The sequence below is a fragment of the Sycon ciliatum genome, chromosome 2 (genome assembly GCF_964019385.1).
Source record: "Sycon ciliatum chromosome 2, ocSycCili1.1, whole genome shotgun sequence".
Lineage (NCBI taxonomy): Eukaryota > Metazoa > Porifera > Calcarea > Leucosolenida > Sycettidae > Sycon > Sycon ciliatum.
In genome coordinates, this window is record NC_088644.1 from 6,590,018 (window position 1) to 6,617,772 (window position 27,755).

General features: G+C 49.9%; 2 protein-coding genes across 3 annotated transcripts in view; one reads left to right on the forward strand and one right to left on the reverse strand.

Annotated features, from left to right (window-relative positions):
• LOC135808430 (sodium channel protein 60E-like) overlaps nucleotides 1-17,812 on the forward strand; it is a 28,156-nt gene extending 10,344 nt beyond the window's left edge. Inside the window, exons 10-23 of one of the 2 annotated variants that reach the window (XM_065321618.1) lie at nucleotides 17-1,151; nucleotides 2,164-2,465; nucleotides 3,162-3,365; nucleotides 3,855-4,038; nucleotides 5,728-5,888; nucleotides 6,498-7,754; nucleotides 8,078-8,251; nucleotides 9,370-9,495; nucleotides 10,187-10,453; nucleotides 11,128-11,319; nucleotides 12,164-12,277; nucleotides 13,052-13,165; nucleotides 13,926-14,088; nucleotides 14,892-17,812. In XM_065321618.1, coding sequence (XP_065177690.1) covers nucleotides 17-1,151; nucleotides 2,164-2,465; nucleotides 3,162-3,365; nucleotides 3,855-4,038; nucleotides 5,728-5,888; nucleotides 6,498-7,754; nucleotides 8,078-8,251; nucleotides 9,370-9,495; nucleotides 10,187-10,453; nucleotides 11,128-11,319; nucleotides 12,164-12,277; nucleotides 13,052-13,165; nucleotides 13,926-14,088; nucleotides 14,892-17,416 — 6,918 coding nt within the window. In that variant the 3' untranslated portion in view covers nucleotides 17,417-17,812. The remainder of the gene's footprint in view (nucleotides 1-16; nucleotides 1,152-2,163; nucleotides 2,466-3,161; nucleotides 3,366-3,854; nucleotides 4,039-5,727; nucleotides 5,889-6,497; nucleotides 7,755-8,077; nucleotides 8,252-9,369; nucleotides 9,496-10,186; nucleotides 10,454-11,127; nucleotides 11,320-12,163; nucleotides 12,278-13,051; nucleotides 13,166-13,925; nucleotides 14,089-14,891) is intronic. The other variant, XM_065321619.1, reaches the window with a different exon arrangement.
• Nucleotides 17,813-17,924: 112 nt separating this feature from the next.
• Nucleotides 17,925-26,049, reverse strand: LOC135808431 (uncharacterized). Its single transcript, XM_065321620.1, has 7 exons — nucleotides 25,349-26,049; nucleotides 24,443-24,689; nucleotides 22,706-22,923; nucleotides 22,087-22,208; nucleotides 19,389-19,522; nucleotides 18,976-19,075; nucleotides 17,925-18,587 (listed from the first exon to the last, which is right to left on the reverse strand). Exons 1-7 carry the CDS (start codon nucleotides 25,867-25,869, stop codon nucleotides 18,511-18,513), a joined length of 1,419 nt encoding a protein of 472 aa, XP_065177692.1. The 5' UTR covers nucleotides 25,870-26,049; the 3' UTR covers nucleotides 17,925-18,510.
• Between the last annotated feature and the right edge of the window lie 1,706 nt (nucleotides 26,050-27,755).

The window sequence follows — 27,755 nt, forward strand, 5'->3', positions numbered from 1 at the left end:
TATTCCGTGTGCGCAGGAGCTGTTAGACGCTGCACAAGTGGCATACAACGAGGAAGCAAGTCTGAGCTCCAGAATCAACCTGTGTCCGCCCGAGAGTGCTACCAGTAACGACAGCAACAGCGGGAACAGTGGTAATGGCGGAGCTAACTCAGCCACAGCTACTGAGCCACCGGTGGAGTTGGAATGCACACGAGCGAGACCAACCGCCGGCAGTACTGCAAAGCCCTCTCTTGCTCCGCCGACCACTAGCCTACTGGCACCAGCAGCAGCACCAGCAGGTCGGTTACCCACAATGACTCTAAGCCCGCTGGACCCACCCCGCCCGCCAATGGAGGATTCGCCGTACAGGAGAGATCGCCGCGTGTCAGCCCCACCAGCCTTTAGTTTGCCAACCACCGTGCACGGAGAGGTTACTGAAGACAAGCTTCGTCAAGAAGCCCGCTCGCCGAAGAAGCCTAGCACTCTACACATACCAAGCCTAGATTCACAACATGCACGGCCTGGACAAGCTACGCAAGCAGCAGCTGCTGATGAGACATCTAGCTCTACGCAAAATGAACCATCGCCTCGCCCTTCTAACGCGTTGCCAGCAGCTTCCGCGGATGGCAAGCAGTCTGAAAGTGGCCTTGCCCTGCCATCCCTTGATAATGTATTTTCTGAACAATCCCCCACTGTCAAGCCACCCAGTCAACAACTGACCATTCTGCCGCCGATCCTTTCCGACTGCAGACTACCCGACATGCATGTTCGTACTCCGACACGTTTTGGTCTGGACCGCGCCCTCACTCTGCCAGTTTCCCCGGAAGACATGTCCTTGGGTAAACTGCCTCCGATGACGTTGAAGACGCCCGCGTCCCAGGCCATTGTCCGGGACTCGTCGCCCTCGCCGAAGAGCCAGCGACAGATGTCGGACACGTCACTGCCGGGGCAAACAGTCACACCGCCGCTGATGCAGCATGAGCCAGCGTGTCTGGACGATCCCGACAGCACGGACGACGATCTCTCTCCGTTGCCAGCGGCGCCCAGTCGGACTGGCGGTCGTCGTGAATCGACAACGTCTGCCGGGGCAGGACCCACTCTACACAGTCAGCTGTCATCCGCGTCGGGGGCAATGTTCACGAAGCGTTCAGTCAGCTCCAATAGTGGTCATTGTAAGTTATGCATGTTGAAACCACTGGGTTTCCCGTAGTTTTACTCGCCGTATTTGGGGTTTATGTACGCACTTAATCCATAAATGGGCATTTTGACACTCAGTTAGCTCCCTTATTAGGCGGATTTGACGTTATTGCATGTCCTCTATTCCCAATGTACTGCGATCGTCAATTCCAGTCCAGTTGCGACCAGCGGAATAGCTTTATGGGGTTTCAGCAACATTGCCATCACTGAGTCATTGTGGAAGTTGATAGTGTCTATTATTTAGTGCAGGGCATTATGAAAGAGCTTGCCTTGTCTGTGTGTGTGTGTGGGGGGGGGGGGGGGGGCTGTGTGTGTGTGTGGGGGGGGGGGGCTGTGTGTGTGTGTCGGGGGGGGGGGGGGGGGAGTTGAAGCCAACGTGGCTGTCCTGTTTGGTGCATTTGATCGGGATCTTATTGATCTGGTCTTGACTTACTCACTATAGTCTGATTCATACTTCATTTCGCGTACGGAAAACGCGTCGCGTAGCGAAAAAGTTGATCTGAGGTCAACTATTAATATTTTCGCGTACGGGAAAGCCACGGTCGCGCGATGACTTTCCCGTACGCGACATGAAGTATGAATCGGCCTTCACTCACTCACTCACTTAAGTTCCCTCTCTCTCTCTCTCTCTCTCTCTCTCTCTCTCTCTCTCTCTCTCTCTCTCTTTCTCTCTCTCTCTCTCTATCTATCTCTCTCTCTCTCTCTCTCTCTCTCTCTCTCTCTCTCTCTCTCTCTCTCTCTCTCTCTCTCTCTCTCTCTCTCTCTCTCTCTCTCTCTCTCTCTCTCTCTCTCTCTCTCTCTCTCTCTGTCTCTCTCTCTCTTCTCTCTCTCTCTCTCTCGCTCTCTCTCTCTCTCTCTCTCTCTCTCTCTCTCTCTCTCTCTCTCTCTCTCTCTATCTATCTATCTATCTATCTCTCTCTCTCTCTCTCTCTCTCTCTCTCTCTTTGCATCTTCCTGCCTGTCCATGTCTTGTTTCCACCTTCCCAGCGCGTTCAAGCAGTCTGACATTTGACCTGCGTCCAGCACCGCTACCTCTCCCTCCAACAGTGTTTGTCCAGGACGAAGATGAGAATGTCGTGGAGGCTGTCAGAGTGCGCACGCGACGACGCCTGTCTCACCACGTTGACCAGGTGCTGTTACCGGTGGCTCGGCGTACTGCCAAGTTTGTCAAGTCCACTCAGTTTGAGATCCTGATTATGCTCTGCATCGCGCTCAACACCGCCCTGCTGGCTATTGAGCACCCATTCATGGACCCTGACCTATCGGTGGGTCTGTGTAGCGCTAATCTGGTTAGTAGTCATGATCTGTCTATCCGTCTTGTGTCTATCTGTCTATCCGTCTATCCGTCTATCCGTCTATCCGTCTATCCGTCTATCCGTCTATCCGTCTATCCGTCTACCCGTCTACCCGTCTATCCGTCTATCCGTCTATCTGTCTATCTGTCTTGTGTCTCTTGTGTCCATTGTCTGCTTGCATGTGTAGGTTACTAGTATTTTATATGAGGATTTCCCAAATACATACTAGTAGTCTAAAACTGTAAATTGAATGGAGTTCCAGGTTGATGTTGCTCTATTAGCCTTGTTGCAGGTCAAGCAAGGAATTCATTCTCACCATCCACAACCATGCATTATTATATGTTACAATTGAGCGCAGGGCATACCTTGGAAGCGAGCACTCGCTACCCAATCACTGTCTCTTTCCTGCGACTCGAGCTCTCACTACACACCAATAATTATGGTACAGTATTTGGATCTGCCAAGTTTCGAAGAATGACTGTGTTCGTGTGAGCGACTTCTGAAACATAATTGATTGTATTTTGTGTGTGTGTGTGTGTGTGTCAATCTGTTTGTTTGTCTGCCTGTCCATCTGTTTGTGTGTGTGTGTGTGTGTGTGTGTGTGTGTGTGTGTGTGTGTGTGTGTGTATGCACTCACGTATGTATGTACATTTGTGTGTGCATGTGTTGCTTGCTGTTTGGCGTATGAAGGCTCTCGGAACAGTGTTCTTGATCGAGGCCATTCTGAAGATGTTATCCTACGGGCTGAAAAACTACTTCAGAGTAGCGTGGAACGTCTTCGACTTCCTCATTGTTCTCTTCTCCATCATTGAGTTCATCCTGATGGCCGCTGGTAGCGGAATATGCAGCGTGGAATCTTCCAACATCGCCACCGTCTTCCGAGCATTTCGACTGGTAAGATGTTTCGTGCATAGCACACTGCTGCACCGAACATCCCCATCAAGTGCATAGTGACTTAGTGTTGTTGTCGCTTGATGCACTGTACAGTAAACTTGTGTTTGCCTGACCCTGTAGGCCTGTACCAAGCTGAATCCTGTATTGACCGGACACATTTTCATGTACCAAAGTGCTGTGGATCCAACATGCACTCCTGGATCTAGCGGAATCCTGTCGTATCAGGACAGTTTCCGCTGCGCCACGGGCGTCTGGTTAGAGGGACCGTGTTTACTGTCCATGCTGCTCTGTGTGGTATTCCTTCATTGCAGAACACGCCTGTGAACACACGGCCTAGTACCATCTAGGCAACTGCCTTGGGATTGCTGATCAGCAACCAGAGGCCAAAGGTCGAAATCCCGTTTTCTGAATCCATACTGCCGAATGGACAGTGATAATGTCATCACCCCTGCTGTTCTCCGCTGTTTAAAAAAAATGTTGTTCTTGCAGTTGCGTGTGTTGAAGATGGCGCAGTCCTGGAGCACAATGCGTTCCCTGCTGGCTATTATAGCTAACAGTATCAAGGATCTTGGCTACCTGACTCTGGTGATGGGTATCATTCTGTGCACATTCGCACTTGTCGGGATGCACTTGTTCCAACCATACTACACCACCTATGCCTTTGCACCTGATCGTAAGTGTGTGTGTTCAACTCACTGTCACTGTGCTGCTCACTACATGCATGCAGGGTTCCGTGATGTCCTATCCAGGACATCTCCAGGACTGGTCTTACTCACTGCATGCATGCAGGGTTCCGTGATGTCCTATCTAGGACATCACGGAACCCTGGCCACTGTCTTACTCGCTGCGAGCATGCTGGGTTCCGGTATGTCCTATCCGGGACATCTCCAGGACTGGTCTTACTCACTGCATGCATGCAGGGTTCCGTGATGTCCTATCTAGGACATCACGGAACCCTGGCCACTGTCTTACTGGCTGCGAGCATGCTGGGTTCCGGTATGTCCTATGCAGGACATCTCCAGGACTGGTCGCTGTGGTAATCACTATGTTGCTGCTGTTGTAATTACTGGGCTTTCTCATTCCACCTCCCAGCCCTGTGCCATCTCTACATTACTTGTACAATGGACGAGATGACTACATTTAGAAGACTGTGTATTATGACAAGACGACCTGAACACAACTAGACATGACGAACTCAAGACAAAGACTGCTGTTCACACCACAGCAACACGCGCATGCACCAACACACGATGTACACAAAATAACACACTACCACACAAGCACTGTGCCGTCATTGTACCGTGTGTCTGCACTCCTCTTGTTGCTGCTCAGCCATCTACTCTTCCTCTCCACCTCCTCATTAACCTCTTCCTCCTAGAACCTTACTCTGCCCCCCCCCCCCCCCACACACACACACATACTCACGCATGCACGCATGCACGCACGCCCGCGCACACACACACACACACACACACACACACACACACATCACGTCGGGGTCAGGTTCAATTCAATTCTGAGGCACGTAGCCGCACGTGCACAAGGTCTCAAGTCTCGCTTGGACTTGTACTGCCACGAGCCTCCTCTCGATTTGGTTATTCCTCTATTTCTTTTTTAGCTGCTGACCGCTGGAACTATGTTCCGGTATCGGTACGCCTTGCTGCTTCACCAAGTCAATTTCGTATCGCAATCCTAGGTTGGCTGGGGTACCCCGTAAGGACACAGTCAACTTCGCTAATAACGACTGCGGATATAGCGACAATTCGCGAATAACGACAGAATTTCCATGCCCAGAGCAAAGTCCCTTCCAACTGTAATCAGGGGCGTCGGAACCGGTGCGGCAGGTGCGGCCAAAGCCGCACCAATAATTTTGGAAGTTTTTTTTTTTTTTTTTACATTTCAACCTTGTTGGTGGCTTGTCGACTCTTGTACAGGTACCATGTATTACATCGACAATGCGGTGTATCATCAGCATGCATATTCTTATTTCTCATATTATTCTGTAGCATTAAAATATGGCCTTTTAGGCCCAATTTTCAAAAAAAATCCCGGGGGAGGACCCCCGCACCCCCCTCTCACACTTTCGCCGCACCAATGTTAAACTGCTTCCGACGCCCCTGGTAATACATATAATGAGACTTCGGGTATAACGACACTTCGCGAATAAGGACACTTTTCTGATGCCCCGCCGAGTGTCGTTATTGGCGAAGTTGACTGTACCATAGGTCTGTGGGGACTGCCCTAGAGAAATCTGAATAAATGCTTTACTATACTACTACACTGCTCATTCAATAAAGCCCAGACTCAGTGTCAGCAGGGAAGCTTGATCCAAGGTGTTGGAATTTCTTTCCTTTTGGTACAGCAATACCTCGCTGGAATTTCACTGACTTTGGAAACTCGCTGATGGTGATATTTCGCATTGTGTGCGGTGAATGGATTGAACCCCTTTACGACACAATGAGGGCCAGTAGTCCTGCCGCTGCAATCTTCTATCTCATCGTGTTGGCAGTCGGAAACTTCCTGGTAAGTTGATCACGTTGCTGCCTTGCTGTCTGTTGTTCTGACACACATACACACGCACACATACGCACACACATACACACGCACACATATGCATACGCACGCATACTCACACACACGCACACACGCACACACTCACGCACGCTCGCACTCACGCACGCACACACCCACACACACACACACACACACACACACACACACACACAACACACACACACACGCACACACACACACACATACACACACACACGCATTTGTACTTATAGGTTATAATTATACTTGCTCACTGCCAAACTGGTCACATGGGTCTCCCCGGGAGAGGGGAGACATACAAACACATAATTATATACACACAAACACACACATACACACCTTCACAAACAGACACACACACACACACACACACACACACACACATTCACAAACACATGCTATCGCACCTCAACAGAATTGCACATGTGTACGAAACACTCGTACATGTGCCACTTTAGCTGAGTGTGAATGAAAATATGTGTTACCTGCCTCCAACTGAACTCTTCTACTGGGAGCAGTGAGCTCAGACATAACATTTTCTTCTGCGTTATTCCTGGTTTTTTTTTAATTTCTGTACAGATCTTGAATCTCTTCTTGGCTTTGCTGCTGAATTCATTCGACGTGGAACAGATACGACAGAGCAAGAGTGAGGAAGTGAAGTCGAAGTCCTTTGCAAAGCGGCTGAAGAAGGCTGTGAAGCGACTGAACTGCTGTAGACGGCAGAAGATCTCGCCAAAGACGCGGAGAAGATCACGACACAACACGTTGACCTCAGAAGCCGGAGAGGAACTTGCACAACAAGCGGAGAAGGCTCGGAAAGCACCGGTCGAGAGTGCAGCCAGCACAGGCAATGTTAGAAAGCTGCGTCCTGAGAACACGAGCGGTGTTTCTCTACCCGATCGAGCTAACGTTAGAAAAAAACCATCAACAAACATTGCCACCAGTGTGGCAGCGGCAGCAGCAGCTAATTCTGATACGCTGACATACACTCACAAACAAGAGTCAAGCGCGTCGGCTGTTCGTATCGACATTGGCGATTCGTCGCCGCGACCAAGTCGTCAAAGCGAGTGCTCAACGCGCACCCTCCTGATGGCTGAGAACTCCGAGAGGACGGTCGACGAACTGCACGTACGCAAACGTAATCTGAGCGAGTCGTCCACTGGCGGTGTGCCGACGCTTACTTTAACTCCCATGGATATGTGCGATACAACGACAGCAGTGTCGGCCGCAGCAGTGAGGACGGTGGAAACACACCGCCTGTCTCTGGAAGAGCAGACCATCAACGACGCCGGTAAGCAGGAAGTGCGTCTGTCCGTCACCGAGACACGCACTCGCTCCTCGTCATTCTCGTCTGAGCGCTCCGCCACCAACCTTGCCGTGGTGTCGTCGGTGGACGGTGGCAAGAGTAGTGTGTCACTACAGCCGAGCCAAGCCAGGATCGGCAGCGTGACGTCTAACATTAGGACAATGCGCCAGACAGCAGCAGGTGGTAATCCACAGAGCGGTAGCATCGGCGGTGGTGGTGGTGGTGGTGACGGTGATCAATGCTGTACGTGCATCACGTCGCACCGGTGCTGTCACCTGTGGTGCCTGTGTGCGTTCACGCCCAAACGCACCATGTCCGGCGCTGATGAAGTGGAAATGGTGCGACTGGATCCCACGTCTGGCCGTGCAGCTGACCCTGGATCTAGCGGAGATGAGACCAGGAGGAGAGGTTGCAAGCATGGCTGTGTGTCGTTCTGGCGGAAATGCCAGGAGTTGCTGGGGCGTATAGTGTCGCATAGCTACTTCGACAACATCATACTGGTGCTCGTCATCTTCAGTAGCATCTCATTGGTATGTACAGTGTGTGTGTGTGTTTGTATGTGTGCGTGCGTGCGTGTGTGTGTGTGTGTGTGTGTGTGTGTGTGTGTGTGTGTGTGTATGTGTGCCCGTGCGTGTGTGCGTGTGTGTTCATGTAACGTGCTGATTTCCTCAATGTTTGTACTGTCACATGGTGCTCTGGGTGTTTCTTTGAACAAGCGGTGTCCGCGGATCAGCTATTCAAGCATGGCAGAAACTGATCTTGACAGAACTCTTAGCTATATTGTACTCATTTCCTCACCAACCTCCTTCCTTTGTCTGCGCCTTTCAATCCTGTGACTGGTGTGTTGCTACAGGCGTTTGAAGACAGCACAGTGGAGAAGGACTCTCCGAGGGATAACATACTCCAGACCCTGAACATAGTCTTCACCGCATTGTTCACTGCCGAGCTGCTCGTGAAGAATGTGGGTCTGGGTCCGAGGACGTACTTCAGCAGCCCGTGGAACTGGCTGGATGCCATCATAGTACTTGTAAGTTTTTCAATAATTTTTTTATGGTTTTTTACACTTGTAAGTCAGGGGCGTCGGACACGCTGCGGTCACAATAGTACTGACTATGCCACTTTTCACCGTGGTCGAGCATGCCTCCTTCGTGCCCGTTGTGCGTTCTGCCTCTGGTGTCTATGGCAAGCATTCCAATGCTCTTTTCACGCGGATCGCCTCTCTCCTGGCTGAGAAGAGTAAGGAGCCATACTTGCAGATTATCTCCTTGCTGCGCTGCCGCCTTGGGTTTGCCCTGGTGCGTTGCGGTGCTATGTGCCTGCGTGGCTCAAGGAGCATGTTTGCTCCTGCCGTGCCTGAGTCCCCTGCTGTGCTAGTGGCGGCGGAGGCACGCATCCAGTGAACCTGCAGTGATCCTATTGAGTGACAGACTCTGTATAATCATTACTGTATCTGATGATTCATTTTATGTAATTGTGTTGATTCTTCACAAAATTAATGTGTTGATTCTCCACAAAATTAATGTGTTAATTCTTCACAAAATTAATGTGTTATTTTGCCCGTACAAGAGGCTCAAGGAGTTCATTCCTAAAAAATAAAAATAAACTTTTCATCGTGAGCACCTTTTTCTATTATTATTAACTACTACGATTATTGGCTCTAAACTGTGATATTTGTAAAGGATATCCTCCAAATAACACCTACAACAATGGCTGACCGTACCATTCTGAAATACCTTCTGACACCCCTGTATGTGAAGATCAATATCTAAATAAAACAATTCCGTTCAAGGCCTGTAAACCGACATATCCTGGTTGTCTGATGATTGGGAGTAGACAAGAGTCAGTTTCCTCCTCCCCCCAGGACACACACATGCAATCTCCGGTGTGAAAAAGTCTGCTCGAGTGCATTGGGGTCTCTTCAAGCAGTGGAGCACCTTACATGTACCTGTTTAACCTCTATTGACTGTAGTACTGTAGTACTGTAGTACTGTACTGTAGTTGTAGAATATAACCAGGGTTCGAATCTGTGTCATTGATACACAGCAAACTATTAGTGTAAGCCTTGCTTGTGAACTGAGACCACTTGCGCGTGTGCGTGCGTGTCTGTGTCTGTGCATGTGTATGTGTATGGTTGCATGTCATCAGGTTTCACTGGCCAGTTTAGACTACACGGGTGACAATAGCAATGAAAGCTTATCAGCACTGCGTGCTCTGAGGACACTACGCTGCCTCAGACCACTACGCACCATCTCTAGGTGGAATGGAATGAAGGTAAGAGAGAGACACTCACTACCCGGTTCTGGACATGTTGATGTGTGGTTGGTATTAGTCACACGGATGATGCCTACGGTACTGGCGGTTGCCGAAGAATTGGGGGGGGGGGGAGGTGTTTGCCTGTTTGGGCGCGTTCCTGTCACTCGAGTTGAGCCTTGGTGTGAAAGTGGAAGCCTGGGGGCATGGTGACCAGGTGACTGGTGTACGCATGAGCACGTGGCCGCTTACTCTACCGTGTTCGATTGGGAATAAGGGCTGAACGCTGCATCGCAGCCTTCTCGGACCAAAACCAGTCGACTCTGCGTCCGAAAGACTACAACATGGGCCAATCGCGATCGTCCGTGCTTTTATAAGAACAAAATGGCGTTTTTAGTGACTTTTACATACAAATACCCGTCTAGTAGGGCGCAGTCACCCAGTTTCGGTGGAAGTGCGCGAGTTCGATTGGGAATAAAGGAGGAAGGGAGCGTCTCAGCTTCCTCGGACCAAGACCATTCGACTCAGCACCCCCGAAGACTACAACTGGTGAAAACTTGATGTTTGGGCTTAACTTCCCCTTTAAGTAGTGAAGTTCCATAAGAACTACTCTGCATGAATTGATACGCTTTCACCTACATTGTACTTTCCTGTGTGTGTATGTGTGTCTATGTGTGTGTCTGTGTCTATGTGTGTGTCTGTGCCTATGAAGGCTGTTGTCAACGCTCTGCTGAAATCCATCCCTGGAATCAGTAACGTTCTTCTAGTGTGCTTCATCATCTGGCTCATCTTCAGCATTCTCGGTGTGCAGTTCTTCGGAGGTCTCTTCTACAAGTGTATGGTGGATGGCGAGCGCGTCTCTCATACCATCGTAGCCAACAAGAACGAGTGCATCTCGCTGTACAACGAGGAGGCATGGGTGAACTCTCCGCAGAACTTTGACAATGTGTTCAATGCTGCGCTGTCCCTGTTTCAAGTGGTGAGCTAGTCCCACTGAGCCAATTCTAAGTGTATTTAAAATGTGTTTTGGCAAGGAATGTCCTCCACTTCTCTATTCATCACTCTCCCTTTCTTCACTTCTCTGTCCTTGTCTCTCTCTCTCCCTCTCTGCCTGTTTGGCTCGCTCGCTTGCTTACACACGCATGCACGCATACGTACAACTCCATGCATGCACGCATGTACACACACACACACACACACACACACACACACACACACACACACACACACACACACACACATACACATATACACATGTCACCTTCATGATTGCCACTTGATGACTGCCTGGAAGGCTAAGGACATGTTTGAAAACAGACTCCAATACTTTTGGATTGCCTGCATGGGTTTTACGTGTACGTGTCAATATTGATCTTATAAGTAGCGACTTCGGCGGTATTAGTGGTGAAGTTTGTTGTTCCTAGGTGCAGAGAGTAGTGCTTTCTTGCAGGTTAGCCGAGTGGAAGGTGTAAAATGATCCTCGTGTGCTCCGGACGGCAGTCGTCAGTCAGTCAAGTGTCAGGTTCGGCAGAAAGTGTGTGTTCCACGTAGGAACAACCAACTTCTGTTGATATTGTTTTCTGAACGACCAACTTCTGCTGTAATATTGTTTTCTGATAAAAGATGCATGTGTTGCTTTGTGTTGGCGTGCAGGCAACCTTTGAAGGCTGGATCGAGCTAATGGCGGACGCTGTCGATGCCACTGGTCTAAATCAGCAGCCCATCTACGACAACAACTTTGCAGCCAATCTCTATTTCGTTGTGTTCATCATCATTGGCTCTTTCTTCGTTCTCAATCTCTTTATTGGTGTGATTATCGACAGCTTTGCTCGAATCAAGAGAGAGGTGAGGGTTTGTGCCCGAGAGGGGAGACTAAGGCAGAATCCATTTCTCTGTGTGTGTGTGTGTGTGTTTGTGCGTGCGTGTGTGTATGTGTGTGTTTGTATGTGTGTGTGTGTGTGTGTGTGTGTGTGTGTGTGTGTGTGTGTGTGTGTGTGTGTCTGTGTGCGTCTGTGTGCGTCTGTGTGTGTCTGTGTGTGTCTGTGTGTGTATATGTGCATACATGCCTGTTCCAGATGTTCATAAGTTGTTCCTCGAACATTCTGTACCCTATCTACTTTTCCCCCTCTCCCTGCATCTCTCCATCTCTTTCTCATACACACACTCAGGATTTGCTCTCTTCATATCTCTTTTTCACTGTTGCCCCTCCCCCCCCCCCTCTCTCTCTCTCTCTCTCTCTCTCTCTCTCTCTCTCTCTCTCTCTCTTTCTTCATCCTGTTACTCATTGTGTTGACGTATTGTCCATTGTGTACTGTACACTCATAGATAGAGGTGTGCATCACTAGTCTGTGCCTATTGTAGTCCCGCACGACTATACTACAGTTGCGCACACTGAAATCCGACTCAAAGTGCAAAACTAGCACCCTAAACCAGTTCCGATTACATCACTTTACTTGTACATGTGTACGTCGAGCCGCATTCCTACCACTTCCAGGGCGTCAAGGGCCGTGCAAGTTGAGGGGGCCAGATATACACTTTGGGTCAGATTTCACCGAACGCAACTGTAATACTAAACAGTTTGAGTCGGCAATAAGAAATAGTGATAATAATTAAGATTGTGGCCCAGCAGCTGTAAGCGGCATTGCAGTGACATAGACTGTGTTTGGCCTGCTTCCCTTTTATTGTACAGAATGAGAACCAGCCAACGTTTTCCAAGTTTCTCACTCCAAGTCAACAGGCCTGGATCAAGACTTGGAAGAAGATGGCTGACCGGAAGCCCATCAAAACAGCCAAGCCACCAAAGGTTAGAGTCACCGTACATGCGGGATTTCGGACTACCGTCTCTAGCTATGCAGGCATTGTGGGATGATGGTAAGATGACGGTCTAAGACCATCATGGAGAAAATAATCAAATCCTGCTTGGAACGGAAGGATTTTTTCCAACCGTGCTGCGATCAACAGTTATTCCCCGTGGCCTGGCGAAACATGGCCATGGGTGCAGAGAATGAGGTTTTAGCCCGTGACTACTTTGTGCTGGCTCTGATCTACAGTAAAACCCTATTGAGAAGATGAAAACAAACTTCTTTCGCTTTGCTTTGAAGTAGAAGAACTAGTATCGATAAGTCTATTGGATAAATCACTGTGTATTCACTAGGTATAAGCTATGGAAAAGAAGAACTCGCGTTATTGTGAACGAATACCATCGGTCCCTTGGTGTTCATCCTGCAGAGGTTTGACTGCCCACCGCTGTCGATAACGTCAGGAGCTGCATCTGTGCCTTGACAGGCGTGAGGGCCGTTGTGGGTGATGGTGTTTATCTGCTGATGTTCGTGAAACACCAGTGTAAGCAAGCCCAGCGACAGGCGGGATAAACTTGAATTTTTCTAGGCTGCCATGTGAGGGCTCTTGAATTAGGACTCCTGTGCTTACTGATCTCATCGGGAACACCATCGGGCACTGTTGTTTAGTGGAGTGCCGCGCATGCGCTGGTAGGAGTATGATGCAGGTTGCTTCATTGCTGTGATCTGATGAGTATACTGTACACTGTTTTATTGACAGTCTGTGATCTGTGTTTCAGGGCCGGGTCCGGCGTTTCTTCTACAAGATTCTGGATGACCCTCGTTTTGAGGTAGCCTTGATGCTGACCATCCTAGCCAATGGTGTGCTCATTGCTACAGAGCATCACAATCAGGTGAGAGCAATCTGACAGTCACGCAGGACCGGCGGAAGCAGTTCTTGTCTGGTCCGGCCATACCCTAGTCTTTCATACGGTTTGTGTATGATATAGCTGGTGAGCATAGCCTCCTCAGCAGTCAACATGCGTGGGTGGTCGTTAAGTTGGTCCGGTGATAACCTGACCAACCGGACCGGTTTCGGCGGGCCTGCACTGTTGGAGATGAGTGTGTTGCGTGTATTTTTGTTGTTGTATTGCCACGCTTTCTGGCATAGTGGTGGCATGTGGATGCGAAGGCTGGCTTGTGTGTTTCTGAACATTCAAGCGATGCTCGGACGCGGATCCCGCGATTATTGTTATTTATTGCCACGCTCTCTGCAACGCATGACCCGTGCGTTGTCGTTCATGAGGAGTTCCTATTGTATCCACGTCATGGGTGCTTATGCCCCGTTTGTGGCCTTCCCCACCTTGTGGCTGTTTGTCTGCTGCCAATTACATTCTTGCGCAAGAGATAGTGCAGTTGTGGGGATTGAGCATGGCCATGTAACGTAGATGTGCTCTTATGTGTGTTCCATCCGTACTGTTGCGGACGTGGAAATCCGGTCGAGCGAGGCCGGCGCCCTCGGTGGGTACTGAATGTTGCATGCAGGGCATGTGTTGATCGTATGCGCACTCACGGCTGCATGGCCAGCGCCCCTGGGGCCGCTTGACCTCCGGCCGGATTTCCACGTCCACCACAGAGCGTGTTCTCTGCATGTGTCTTGTGTGCCTGGCACAGAGCAAAACCTGGACGGAGGTTCAGTTCTACCTGAATCTGACTCTGACCACCTTTTACATACTGGAGGCTACTGTCAAGATCTACACATGGCGCAAGGCCTACTTTCAAAGTGGCTGGAACCTTTTTGACCTTCTCATCATTATGTTGGGAATTGCCGGTAATAGTGAGTTCCAGTCGTTCTCTTCTCTTTTTTTAAAACTTGAAACCAAGCACCCAATTCGTAAAACAAGAAAGAAGGAGGAGGGGATGACAAAAAAAAACAGACTTACAAGATATTGACTGAATGGGGCTGCTTGCTTTACTAACCTTCAGAAAATGCCAACAAGGGGGGGGGGGAGTTAAAAATCAATATTTCACTATTTCAGCGTGCTGAGTCGGTTGGTCTTGGTCCAGGTTCATGGTGGCACTAGCCGCTAAGCACCTCATGTTTTATTCTTGCTTTTCAAGTAACCGAGGGTACGTCCAAAAGAAAGTCATCTGTATATGTGAAATGATTTGCATAGACAGCGCAGCTCTCAGGTAATTCAATCTGCTTCGGATTGCACCAAACCAAGCGGCACGTTGTGCAGTCCCGTACGGGGCCCGCATACAAAACCATATTCGATTGGGAGTAAGGGTCGAACGCTGTATGGCAGCTTCCTCTATGTAATGCACTAATGCACACTGTGCACTTACACATGATCACAGTTGCATGCTCTTGGTTTTTGGACTCTTGATGTTAGCTATGTGGGATTGGCAACAGACCTACTCTTCTGACTTGTGGCCCAATTGTTCAATGTGCCTAATGCCTACCCTGACTGTGTTGTTGTTGTTGTTGTTGTTGTTGTTGTTGTTGTTGTTGTTGTTGTTGTTGTTGTTGTTGTTGTTGTTGTTGTTGTTGTGTGTGTGTGTGTGTCCGTGCGCGTGTTGGTGTGTGTGTGTGTGTGTGTGTGTGTGTGCGTGTGTGCGTTTACGTGCGTGGTGCAGGGCTGGTACTGGAGCTCTACTCGCAGAACTTTGGCCTGAACCCGTCGTTCCTGCGCATGGCGCGGCTGGTGCGCATAGTGCGTGTGCTGCGCCTGGTGCGGCGTATGCAGGGACTGCGTCGTCTGCTGTTCACGCTGATGTACTCACTGCCGGCGTTGATCAACGTGGGCGCCCTGCTCATTCTCACCATCTACATCTACTCCATCCTGGGCATGTCCGTGTTTGGACACGTCAAACGCACCGGGGTGCTCAGCGACCAGATCAACTTTGAGGACTTCCCGCACGCCTTCCTGGTGCTGTTCCGCGTGGCCACTGCGGCCGGGTGGAACGAAGTGCTCTACGGCTTGATGGTACAGCCGCCGTTCTGTGATCCCAGCTACAAGGGCTTGCCCAATGGCAACTGCGGCCGTCCCATCGTGGGCCCGCTGTACTTGGGTTCGTTTGTGATGATCTCCTATCTGATTGTAGTCAATATGTACATAGCCATTGTGCTGGAGAACTTCGCCGAGACCGAGGAGGTGGGACTGGGCGATTCCGATCTGGAGACGTTCTACGAAGCATGGACGAAGTTCGACCCGGCCGCCACGCAGTTCATCCCGTTCTACGACATTCAGCGGCTGATACGTGCGATTCCCAGGCCGCTGGGCATACCGGCGGCGGACCTGAAAACGATAGCCGCGCTGGACATCCCGCTGTTCAAGGACGACGAGAATGACATGATGGTGGCACACTGCCTGGATGTGATGGATGCACTGGTACGCCGTGTGCTGACCAAGGCCCTGGGAGACATGGAGGACTCCACGTACTTTGCCGAGATGATGCAGCAGACGCAGGAGAAGTTCAACGAGAAGTTCCCGAACCGCTCCAAGATCAAGCCGGTGTCGTCGTCCGGGGAAATGGTGCATGCCACCATAGCCCTGCAGAAAGCCGTGCGGAGATTTCTGAGTGCAAAGCGTTTGCGCCGTGAGGCCGAGGCTATTGCAGAAGAGGAGGCCACCTCGCCTAGGAAGGCCATGGTCCTGTCTGCCCCCTTGGCTGCCGTTCTCTCTCCTGCCAGTCCCACCACCGCTGTTATGGCCAACACGCCAGGGGGGCAGCATCAGCAAGTGTTTGATTTCAATCTGACGCATCATTCAGCTGCGCAACTGCGACAGTCAAACCGCCCGCAGAGTGCAAGCTCATCTCACCTTCGCTCCGCTGCCACGACATCGCAGCATTCTCTCAGCAGTAGATTGGAACCGGACACCACACGGGCCAAAGCTACTGGTGGCGGTTTGCTGGGCGTGGCGGACACCAGAAGTTCCCGGTCGATCGCCGGCAGAGCTGCTGGCATCATTCGCCAGGACTATTCAACATCTACCAGAGAGCTGTATAAGCAGCATAGCCCGTCATCTGAAAACAAACCGTTGATAAGCGACGCCAGCACGAGTAGTGACAGCCTACCCAATTCCCCATTCGGTGCCGGGCTGGGACGATTTAAACGCAGCTCCACGTTGGACAGCACCACAGGCACAACTAGCCGCCCAAGGTCACCAGCTGCCAAACAGCAATCTGCATCATCACTGCAGCCTGGTGGTCCGGCATCTACTCGTGCTCAACGTCATAGCCTCCCGGCACCAATGTCCACGGGGCTTCCGCCCGGCACGCAATGTGCCGACGATGCCAACATGCCTGGCGCAGCACGGAAGACAGGCACGGACAAGGGCTCAGATAAACCACCAACCAGCGCAAGCCGAGCACAGCCAGGCACCAGTGCAGCTAACGCCGCAGTGCCCACGCTTTGCGTCGAAACGTCTCGAGTTAGCCCGGCAGTGACTGTGTCTTGTACTCCTGATGCAGAGCATGTCGCCGCAGAGACAGGGCGAGCGCTACCAGCCATCACAACGTCACAAGACACCACATCACCAACTGCCAAACCTGTAAATCTCGCTCCCAGCGCAGCAGTGCATGTCACTGCAGATTCATCTCCTACAGTGGTGGTGGGCAAGAGCAGAGTGATGGCGAGACCTACTGGTCGCTCGCTGTTTGCATCCTCTGACAACCTACGATCATCGTCGTCTGCCAATGAAATCACCGCCTCCGCTCGGCAAACATCCAGCCCCAGAACCTCACTTACCAGCCTCGGCTCAAGACTTGCCTCAGCTGCTCGCGCAGTTTCAACTAAATCACTGCGCGTGTCGCCCGTCACTTCGTCCCCGCACTCCTCCGCTCCGGGAACTCCGAGGCTAACACGCTCCACGAAGTCTCTCCACTCCCCTTCTTCGGCGGTGCATGTCAGCCATGGGGATAGCGGTGCATCTCTGAAACGGTCAGCCCACTCGATGGTGTCGGGAAAATCTCCACAGCTTTCCAGGTCTGGTCGAGTGCTACAGCCGGGGGAGTCCCTACGTCGCACCAGATCAGCACGTACAACAGAGGAAGGCGAAACCCCTCATCTCTCTGCTCACACCAGCGGCAACAGTCTCAAGCAATCCACTCCCAACTTGAACCTCCCCGATGAAACAACAATTGAAGAGCTTGTTTGACGCTCATTATGATTGCATACGTTCTGCTAAATTTTGTTGAGATGCTCGAAATCTAAAATCCGCAAATGAGGCAATTTAAAAATCAGTCCTATCCTAAGTTATCAGCACACAATTGCTAGATATAAGCGACCAAATGCCGCTGGACGGCATGAACTGATATTTATCTCATCGTTGAAACTTGTCTGAACCTTATTTGTATTTTTGCGCTATTGTAGGCACAAGGAATTTTGAAGAAGCTGAACACAAAAATTGCTGAAAATTAGGCATAGTGAGGATGCTGCTGCGCGAAGGTTTTTAGAATTAGCCTCACAAAAAATGTATTGCTGCTTTTTTCTTAGAATTTGAATTCAGGTTTGACCAGATCCACCAGTCATAAACACAACACACTGCCAAGTAGTCGAGCATTGTATCTATGTGTGTGTGTGTGGGGGGGGGGGGGATGCTGGATGTGTGTGTGTGTGTGTGTGTGTGTGTTGGGGGGGGGGGGCATGCTGGATGTGTGTGTGTGTGTGTGTGTGTGTGTGTGTTGGGGGGGGGTTGCACGATTAGTGTGTGAGCGCTGGTTCCAATGCCTGCACTGTAATAGCGTCTATTCAGTTGCTATGATGCATGACTCAGTGAGAATGCGCTAGTAGTAGCCTAAGAGTAAGAGCACTGTGGTGGGTTGATACACTGGCATGGTATTATGTCTTCTGGCCATGTAGTCACCTAATCCTAATCCTGTAGCTTGACATAGCTACACAACGGGATGCTGACGACAGGACGGAGTGATGACTGAGGCCCATGAAGTTTTTTGTAGGCCATGCTGTGCCGGTCGCTGCAATCATATTCAATTCCTGGCCAGCTCTTCCGGTCTGTGAGGCTGGTGGAATAACACTGCTTGTGCTGCTGCTGCTGCCGTTGCTGCTGCTGCTGCCGTTGCTGCTGCTGGGTGCTTTGTGTTCTCTCCCTTCCTTGGCAATGATTGCTCAGTAGTGACCAGGGAGTAGTATAATACCGGTATTTCACTACTCTCTGGTAGTGGTAGTGACCATTGCTCATTGCCCATGTGTGTGTGTGTGTGTGTGTGTGTGTGTGGATAGCATCGCCATTAGTCATGGCTCTGGCTCCAACTGCTGCTCATCCCATCTTGCCGGATAGGCTACGGTGTGTGATGCTGGTGGTGGTGAACCTGGAAAATAACAGAACAATGGCATCTTTAATACATATATCGCATGCTATCCACTTTGAGTTATGATTCTGTTGCCATAGCGGCTAAGTCTTGCAGATATTATGTTTGACAGAACTCGGTCATACACATACAGTGGGCGGTGTGCCTAAGGTGATGGTGGTCCTAGTCACTGCTTTTCTCTTTCAAATGGGAGTGTGCATGTGCATGTGCACGATGTGCTGCAGTGCTGGTCACTGAGATCGCTACATTTCTGCATCCCAAGTCGAGCAGTCCTCGACACCCTACAGCTGTGGTACCCCACCAGTCCACTGTGCAACTCACTATGCAGTTCTCCGGAGCAAGTGATCCGAGTTTGCTGTATCGCACTGTGCTCATGCTGTTCACTCACCAAATTTCCAATCAACATCAGTATCCACATCCGCTTGATACGACGTCATTGACCTAGAATCGATAGCGCTTGCATGATCATTATCTTGCCACATAGCGGCCTGCACACATACGGGTATAACGTTAGATGTAACAAGGAAAACAGATGTCTATCCGGATTTGGGCAGAAAATACCGACATGGTCCGATATGAAGCTATTAGTTGTCCGGCGGAATGGATTGCATATCTTTGACGGGTGACCAGGGCAATTGAAACGAAAGAGATGTTCTTTTAGGATGACTATTATAGGCTGAAAGCAAGTATACACAGAACAAAATGATAATAGAGTTGCCTCTGAAAGATCTGAAGGGTATTCACCTAACAAGCTATACACCAATGAAGTCGTAAAAATCAACTACATGCAGCGTCTCTCACCAAGTCTATGACTCGAGAGCTTGCCACATCATCCATTGGATACAAGCACTGTGTTGGTGATGGTGATCGCTGTAGAGGATATGGAAAGTATGTATCTTGACTACTTGATGGTGGTGTCGGATAGTCGTGTAAACCTATAAAAGAACGTCAAGGCAACATAGTCACAAAAGCACATGAGACAGTGTATGTTCAGATCAGCACCTACACATAACACACACACACACACACACACACACACACACACACACACACACACACACACACACACACACACACACACACACACACACACGCGCATGTGTGCACACACATCCATGCATATGGGTGCGCACATGTACATGCGCACTCTCTCTCTCTCTCTCTCTCTCTCTCTCTCTCTCTCTCTCACACACACACACACACACACACACACACACACACACACACACACACACACACACCTTGGTCCTTGGTAACACTGCCATCAAATGGTCACGTGTCCCCTGTGCAGGGGTCGACAGCACTGAGTTCAGCATTGGACCCAGAAACGCCGCTCTACTTCCTGGACAGGAAATTAGCACAGCTATGCAGGTCGAAACCACGGGATGACTTGCAGCAGCGACCGCAGCCGAGACAATGCGCTCTGCAGCAGGGCAGGACAACCCGCTGTTTCCGGACCGAGTCTGCCGATGCCACAGCCGAGACCGACGCCACTTCAGCAGCCGAGTTGGAGAGACACTTATGCGAAGCTAGCCCGCCAGCACTCAAGAACCATCTCCCGCACGCATTACATAGTCGGCTGCCGGACTGCTCAGATATGGGCTTCCTCCTCTCGGCCAGGCACTTGTGGCGATTCTTGTATTTCTGGTGGGCGAAAGTACGCTGGCAAACATCGCAGAGCACAGAAGTGTCACGCTGAGCCGATCGCGGTACTGGTTGAGCGGAATACGCACTGCGCCATTTCCCACGCTCCTGGGCGAGGTCGTACCATTCCGTGTGGTCGATGTTCACTGCGGAGAGGTCAGCTCTGACAGAGTCTCGCCACCGTTTCCGAGGACCGCAAGCCGGCCTCGGCGGAAGGAGCGCACCAAACAGGAGCTGGCGCGGAGTTCTATCCCCGTCCATCCTAGCTAGATGGCCTAGCCACTCCAGACGGCGGCGAAGAACACGTGTGGTAATATCCACTGGATCTCGACGATTCCAGGCCTCCAGAATGGTCTTCCTGTTGATGTGGAAGTCCCAGGTGTCTCGTCTACCGAGGGCTAAGATTGCGGAAATGCAGCGAAGATGGAAGGCGGACAGCGCCGCAAGCTCGCTTTTCAGTGGTACCCAACACTCCGCTCCGTAAAGGAGAAGAGAAGCCACACATGCATCATACACCATTCGCTTCGTTGCCAGTGAAAGATCGCCATCATCAAAGACAGATCGACGCAATGCTCCGAATGCCCTAGATGCTGACGCTATTCGGGACCGAGTGTCCACTGTGGTGCGGCCACCAGTATGGATGATGGAGCCTAGGTAGCGAAAGTCATGCACATTCTCGACAATTCCCCCGCCAACCACCAATGGACGACGATCCTCCGGAGAAATGCCGAAGCCGACCGCCATTACTTTGGTTTTTGATAGGTTGATGGTGAGGCCGAAGCGAGTTGCGACGTCCATGAACCGGCTGAGCGCAAGTGTGGCACCATGGTGAGTTGTAGCAATAAGTGCCGAATCGTCTGCGAATTGACAGTCACGATGGATGTTGATTGTGTCAGTCTTCTGGCGTTTGAAAAGGAGAGACGGTCCAGAGTTAGAGGAGTTGTATGGCCCCAGTATTGTTCAATATATTCATGTGGGCAGTATTCCAGCTGTGGCAGCGTGAGGTTGCGGACATACCTGAGATTGGACTTCCCGTCTCCTCGCCTAAACCTGGCGGCAACAAGACTATGGTCGCTCCCACATTCTGCCAAGCGAATAACCTGAGCATCAGTGCACCAGTGCCGGCTCCCTTGCGCTGTGATGATGAAGTCAATACAATGGACATGTTTAGTTCTGGGATGCTGCCAAGTGCCTTTCAATTCCTGCTTTTTCCTGAACCAGGTGTTCGCGATCCAGCATTGATGCATTGCCAGAAACTGAAGTAGCTCCTCTCCAGACGAATTCAGGCAGCCCAAGCCATGTGAGCCACGCACAGCGCTCCAATCATCACCTGGCTCTCCAGATCCCACTCTGGCATTGAAATCTCCAAGTAGAACAAATTTATCTGTGCACGGTATTGAGTTGAGTACTCCTTGCAGAGAGTCATAAAACGCATCCTTTTCACAGCGCTTACTGTTGAATGTTGGCGCATAAGCTGTAACCAGCGACATCCATTCAACCTCTCCACTCGCCAGATCAAACTTCAAGCGTATGGACAACAACCGAGCGGATACTGCGACGAGTTGACAACCTCCTTCGCGCCAGGCCCGAAGCGCATTTCCCCTCAGCACAAACACACACACACACACACACACACACACACACACACACACACACACACACACACACACACACATATAAACACAGTCATGCATGTACATGTACATCCTTCAAAGCGGTGAACCCCTTGATAGGCGACAAGCCTCTGGGTCATCCTAATAAAGATATTATTATTATTATTATTATTATGTTTTATTCACCAAAGACCTAGCAGCTATATACATGTATAGCAGGCATGCGCGGCATCACTACTTACCTCCTGTTCGTACCAGGGACACGCCTGTGGGTTCTTCAACATCGCACACTTGCATGCTGCCAGGACCTTGATCCATTGGCGGTGACAACAGACGCGTGCGACCGACATCAAATATTTTTGACCTGTGGTAGATCATAATACTACAATTTGGTTAGGTTTGTGAAAGAAATCACTGAAAACCGGACAAGATCATTCTGTAAAACAAGAATTTTTCGGCCTTGCGATACTTTCCGTATGTCCCAAATTGCAGGTTTCGATCACGTTTTATTTTCAGTTCCGTGTTTTTCCGGGTTCAGACTGGTATTACGAGTATTAGGACAGTGCCACTGTACTGTAAGTTTCATTTTATTTTAGATACAATTTGCTCCTACCGTAGTTTCCAAAATAGAACTGCACCCGAAATTTCTGGTTTCACACTACCAAGGCAACCTATGAACTTGCCACATACCCATTCTAACAGATACCTATTCATCCCGCTATCACTCAGCTACAGAGAGCAGAAGCCACTCCTGTAAGCCATTGCCATTTCTCCGCTGCAGATTACAGAAGTCGCTTCTGTAATCCGTTGTTCCGTGTCTGCTACAGAGAGCAGAAGTCCCTTCTGTAATGCATGACTTACCTTGCATGCCTGGCCTGTCTTGCGTGTAATTGCTGTGAATGCTGCCTGACACTGTCCACTGCATTGCCAGGGAATGGTCTCGGCGTGCACAGTGCACCACTGCCACCGGTTTTGCTAGACGATGAAGCCGTCAGCTTGGTTTTCCTGGAGTAGTGCTGTGGTCGGGGTAGATCAGGATAGGGCTCAGCGCGATTGCCCCTCCGTCTTGACTTTCTCACCTAGACAATACAAACAAAAATCATGGTTCACGTAAGACTCGGCTAGAGGCCAGGTGCTCCGCATCCGTGGGAACGACACCACCCTCAAGGACCAAGGCTCAATACAATGTGACATGGTCGTGAGTGCTTGCTTGTGATAAGATGATCCGCTGAGGAGTGAGTAACCCTGGAAACCAAACAGTGGTATAACACCTTTTAAACAATGCACCGAGTGTAGAGGGGACGGTTTCAAATAGGACACCGGTTGCAAACCGGAACGGACTCAATATTCACTTTCTCTCTTGGTATTTTGATTAGAAAACATATGTCACAGTGAGACTACGATGTGTTATACTCCGAGCCAAAATTTCATGGCTCTGCGATGACCAGAAGCGCCATATCAAGCAGGTGAGTTTTTGACGTGTTGCTTCGCACTGCGACTTGAGTTTTACGACTTTCGAAAAATCAACTTCTTGTCGCAGGTAAACAGCGGCTCGCCTCTCGCATATAAAGCACCGCATACCAATCAAAACTAATGGAAGCACACACAAGGCTTATTGTTACTCTGTACTGGCCGTCGTGGAGCGATAGCAATTACCTAATTTCAGACCCAGAGTGAATTTGACGGGCACTCTAAAACGTGTCCGGTTTGGAGCCACCTCTGATTTGAACTTTTTTGAAGCGAAAAATTGGGCAACTTGAAGGCAATGGGTCAACACAAAGGAGTGGCTCAGTTCGATTGACTCTGGCCCCAGAGCAAACTTCAACATGCCAGTTTCCTTCCACAAACATATTTCGAGTGAAAAATCAACGCTGATGATCGGTTTGGGTCTATACAAATTTGGCTGTCAAAACGTCCCGGTATCGAGCCGTCTCCTCTACCTTGGAAAACCAGCAAACATCGAACAACGTCCACGCATTGGAGCAAGGTGTGGATGTACTGTGACTAGCCATACATACAACACCATGGCATGCATGTTTTCACGGTGACAGCGTGAACAAGGCAAGGACGCACTGTATGGGAAACAGTGCTCCTGACTATATATACAACAACAGCGTGCATGTAGCGCCAAGCCTGTGTTCAGCAACATGCAACCACACCATCATGGACAGAACGCCGGGCTTTTAAACAGGGTCCAATTGATGTCTGGCGATCATGACAAACTTAAAACACGGAGCTGCAGTGGAATTCTTCCCCTGCATTGTTGTGTCAACTGCAATACATGTATGTGCTTAAGGGTCGACGGCGACTCGTCGCACATTTTCTTGTCATCCCCTGAAGCAAACATTGTTCGGGGTGTGGGGGGGGGGGGGGTGTGGATGTTGTGGGCCAAAACCAGAAGCCGACCGGCACAGTACATGGACATGCATGTGGTTTACTCCGTCCGGAATAGCAAGATGCGTTCATTTTTTGGAGGGGGGGGTCCAAGTACGAAATTAACTGATCGTTTCAGGGACAGCAAAAACAAACCTTCGGGACTATCCCCTACATCATTACAGTGCCACCCAAGGCCCTGATGGTTGTCAACCCGATACTTACACCGTGTGCCCCATTGCTGCTAATCAATGATGCTTGGCTATGCCGCGCTGCACTAGCTACAATGCTGTGAAGGGGTTGCTGCTGTTGCTGCTGCTGTTGGTGATGAGTTGGCTGTAGCTGTTGTCTCTCTTGCTGCCTGGCCCGATGAGCCACAAAGAGATCACGCAATGACGAACTGGACGGAGCACTGTTGGTGTTGTATTCCGTGATCCTGTCGACATTCTGACGACGAACAATGTTTGAACATCTGCAAGGTTGTATTGCATAACATAGTCACCAATGCATACAGAGCACCGATGATTGTTTCGTTAGAACTCGATGGTCTTTGCATGAGCAAACCGCAGACAATCAATGCATGCCAGTCTAATGTCGCTCTGGCACATGCATATGGGATATGCTCGGTTTTCCCTTCGTTCCCTATCCTGAGGACCGACGGAACAGCCCGGATGATTGTCTTCCTATTCACATCCGGGTCATGGCCCGGCAAATGCTAAGCAAATTCATCGATGAATGTAACTTGTTCGTAGAGGTCCAAGGAAAAGAGACCAACCATGATTATAAGTATGTTAGTGGCTACTACTGTAAGAATATCATTACATGTACTTCTAATTTTGTATTGACACTGGGTCACATGTACGCACATGAGATATGGAGACCACGGTCAGTGAATGCTGCATTTCGTGCTTCGTGCTTGTGCATGATCCTGATCACGGGACCAACGCAGTAATAATAATATGATTGCAATCAGCCCTTTCTTCTAGGGAATGATATTCGAAGGCAGATTTGGGCAAAATTCAAGTCCACCGTAGATCTATGCGGCACAGCTGATTCAATATCTCCCACCCGGTAGTCCAACTTCTAACTTAGTCGCCAGAGAAGTCACAACTTCAACTTCACGGGAGTTACCTTGCAGAGGTGTGCTCGTATTGGGTGGATGTCTTCGGGCCGTTAGCAGATAACTCGGGGTCTTCCTCACGAATTTCATCTCGCATTGCCTGAATACGACCACCATCGTTGGGGGAGGGTGTATTGGAGGAATCATGACAAACCCCTTGATACGCCCTGCTGGCAGATAGTCTGCCTTGTAGCAGGGAGAAGAGAGGCGATTCGTGTCGCTCCTCCGACACCAAACTGGGCTGGTCCTGCAGCACTGAACCATCATGAGAGGCCGAGAAGGAGGATCTTGACAGCGAAACGTGCTGCGGAGTCAGCCGTGATGCTTTGCCAGCCAAACCCGCGGGTATGCGCGACATCTGGTCTTGTACGCCATATTGCTGCGCTTCCACCAAGCCCGAATTGCCGTCGTGGTCCTCGTCGTCCTGCCCTACAAAGGACATGCATGGGGAATGATCTAGAACTACTTCGTCCTGGATTCGTGGTGGCAAATCTTCGGCCTGCCGTTGTCTATAAGGTGACATCGTGTACATCGCAAGTGATCCTACAAATCAGGAGGAAATGTCATCTGGAATAAACCTTCAGAAAAGGAAGAAATGCCTGAAATATAGCCTGCTGGCTTTGGTTTGCACATGTATGTATCACTAATGAATCGCATGAAACAATCTCTAAGGTGCAAGTAAGTTCTTCACATTTGTGTACGTTTCTGTCCAGACTCCATCAACGACAACGACGACATAAATCTACGTCAAGCGGCAAAGATGAAGCCAAGGTTCGTTCAGCTTCGGTTCAGAGTGCAAAGTACAATGGTCATATACATGCACGGAATAACTTTGGCCGCCATGCACCAGGCTGGTCCAGGGCTGCACACGTAGATCTACGTACCAGCACGAGTGATCTACAAAAATAATTATGCATTGTACTGTGAAACACACAATAATGTAGATCAACCACTAACACTACTGTGACTTATCAGATATATTATACAATAATGTAGACCTACATAATGTCATGTACATCTGATAAAGTGCCTTGAAAGCCTTGCAATGTATGCTTGTGAAGTACAGTAGTTGTGAACATAGCGCTGTAACTCTCACTGAATGCACTGCCACCGGAGCTCCAGCTACATGATTGATCTACACACTAAAAAGGAAAACACAATGGCTTTGCTATGTGAATTTATGAGTGCGCAAGCCCAGAGTAAGAACAAAGACGCTAGAATCTCGGAAACAAGAACACTCCTAGTTGAGACCCCGTTCTTCAACACCCGCTTTTAGTGTAGTTCACTCTTGTTATGTAGCACCGAGCGTGACACGATCGGGAGTGTGTGGCCAATCACTTCTTTAGTTTTATGATAATTATGCATGTTGACTTGCCCATGCCCGTAGACCTACTCGTTGCTTTTTCCTATCGTGACGTGAGTGCGACTGTAGCATTGTTGGCATCGTATCACCATGGTTTTCACTTTTTCAGACTGCTAAAGCCAGCAGTAAAGGCAGTGCAATCACATCATGTATATCTCGCAGCCCTTCCACTAAAAGTCTTTCCAGGCTGCATATCACAAAGCAATGGCACCTCCCTGGCAGTTTGGTTTCTCTCGACACGCACAGGTTCAAGGACACACAACGAAGTGGGCTGTTTGTGTAGTCTTGCAGAGCGAAGAAAGTTTAGCGGTAGCCATTCCATGGCTTTAGTGCGTCCAAGCACTATTCTTCCGGCAGCGGACTGCCACCGCTCACCTCAGCGGCTCAGGCTCAGATTTCAGAAGTATTGAATTATTAATTTTTGTTTTGACTGTGCACATGTGCTCGCTGTGCCGGAGCTCCCTTTTATCGGAGGAATGAAGAAACGCTCGTGAGTCACTGCATGTGACCGTAAAACATGTAGCAGTGCGACGGACACCACTCGTCGTGTGTAGATCTACACTGTGTTCTTCCGGGCTTGTCCTCTCTCGACAACACGGACAGTAAATCTAGCCTGCACTCTGCAGCGCTTGGCTTTGACTCGAATGGATGTAATATAGCCGACAGTAATGTTGTTGTTTCGTACAAGGACGCTATTGGAGTTCACCAGCTCTTCGAAAATGGTCGCATCCATATGAAGCGGAGCGTGCGCATGGCATGCTGAGGCGAGGGAGCACTGTGGTTTGATTTCCATCGACGTACCAAACTACAGACGTTTACGCGTCGTTATCATCAGTGCATAGACTGCAGACATCACCACATCACGCAGAACTCGGCCTTGTTTCAGCAGCATGTTCGAACTCCTTGAAACCTCCGTCATGCAGGACAACTACTAGTCTTGTGACAAAAGTCCATAAACTATGCACTCTTGGCACTAACTAATTACTCTGGTCGTTGGAAATTTGTCGGGTGCAGCTGGTGATGCATGGCGGACAGATGAGACAGATGTCGGCGGT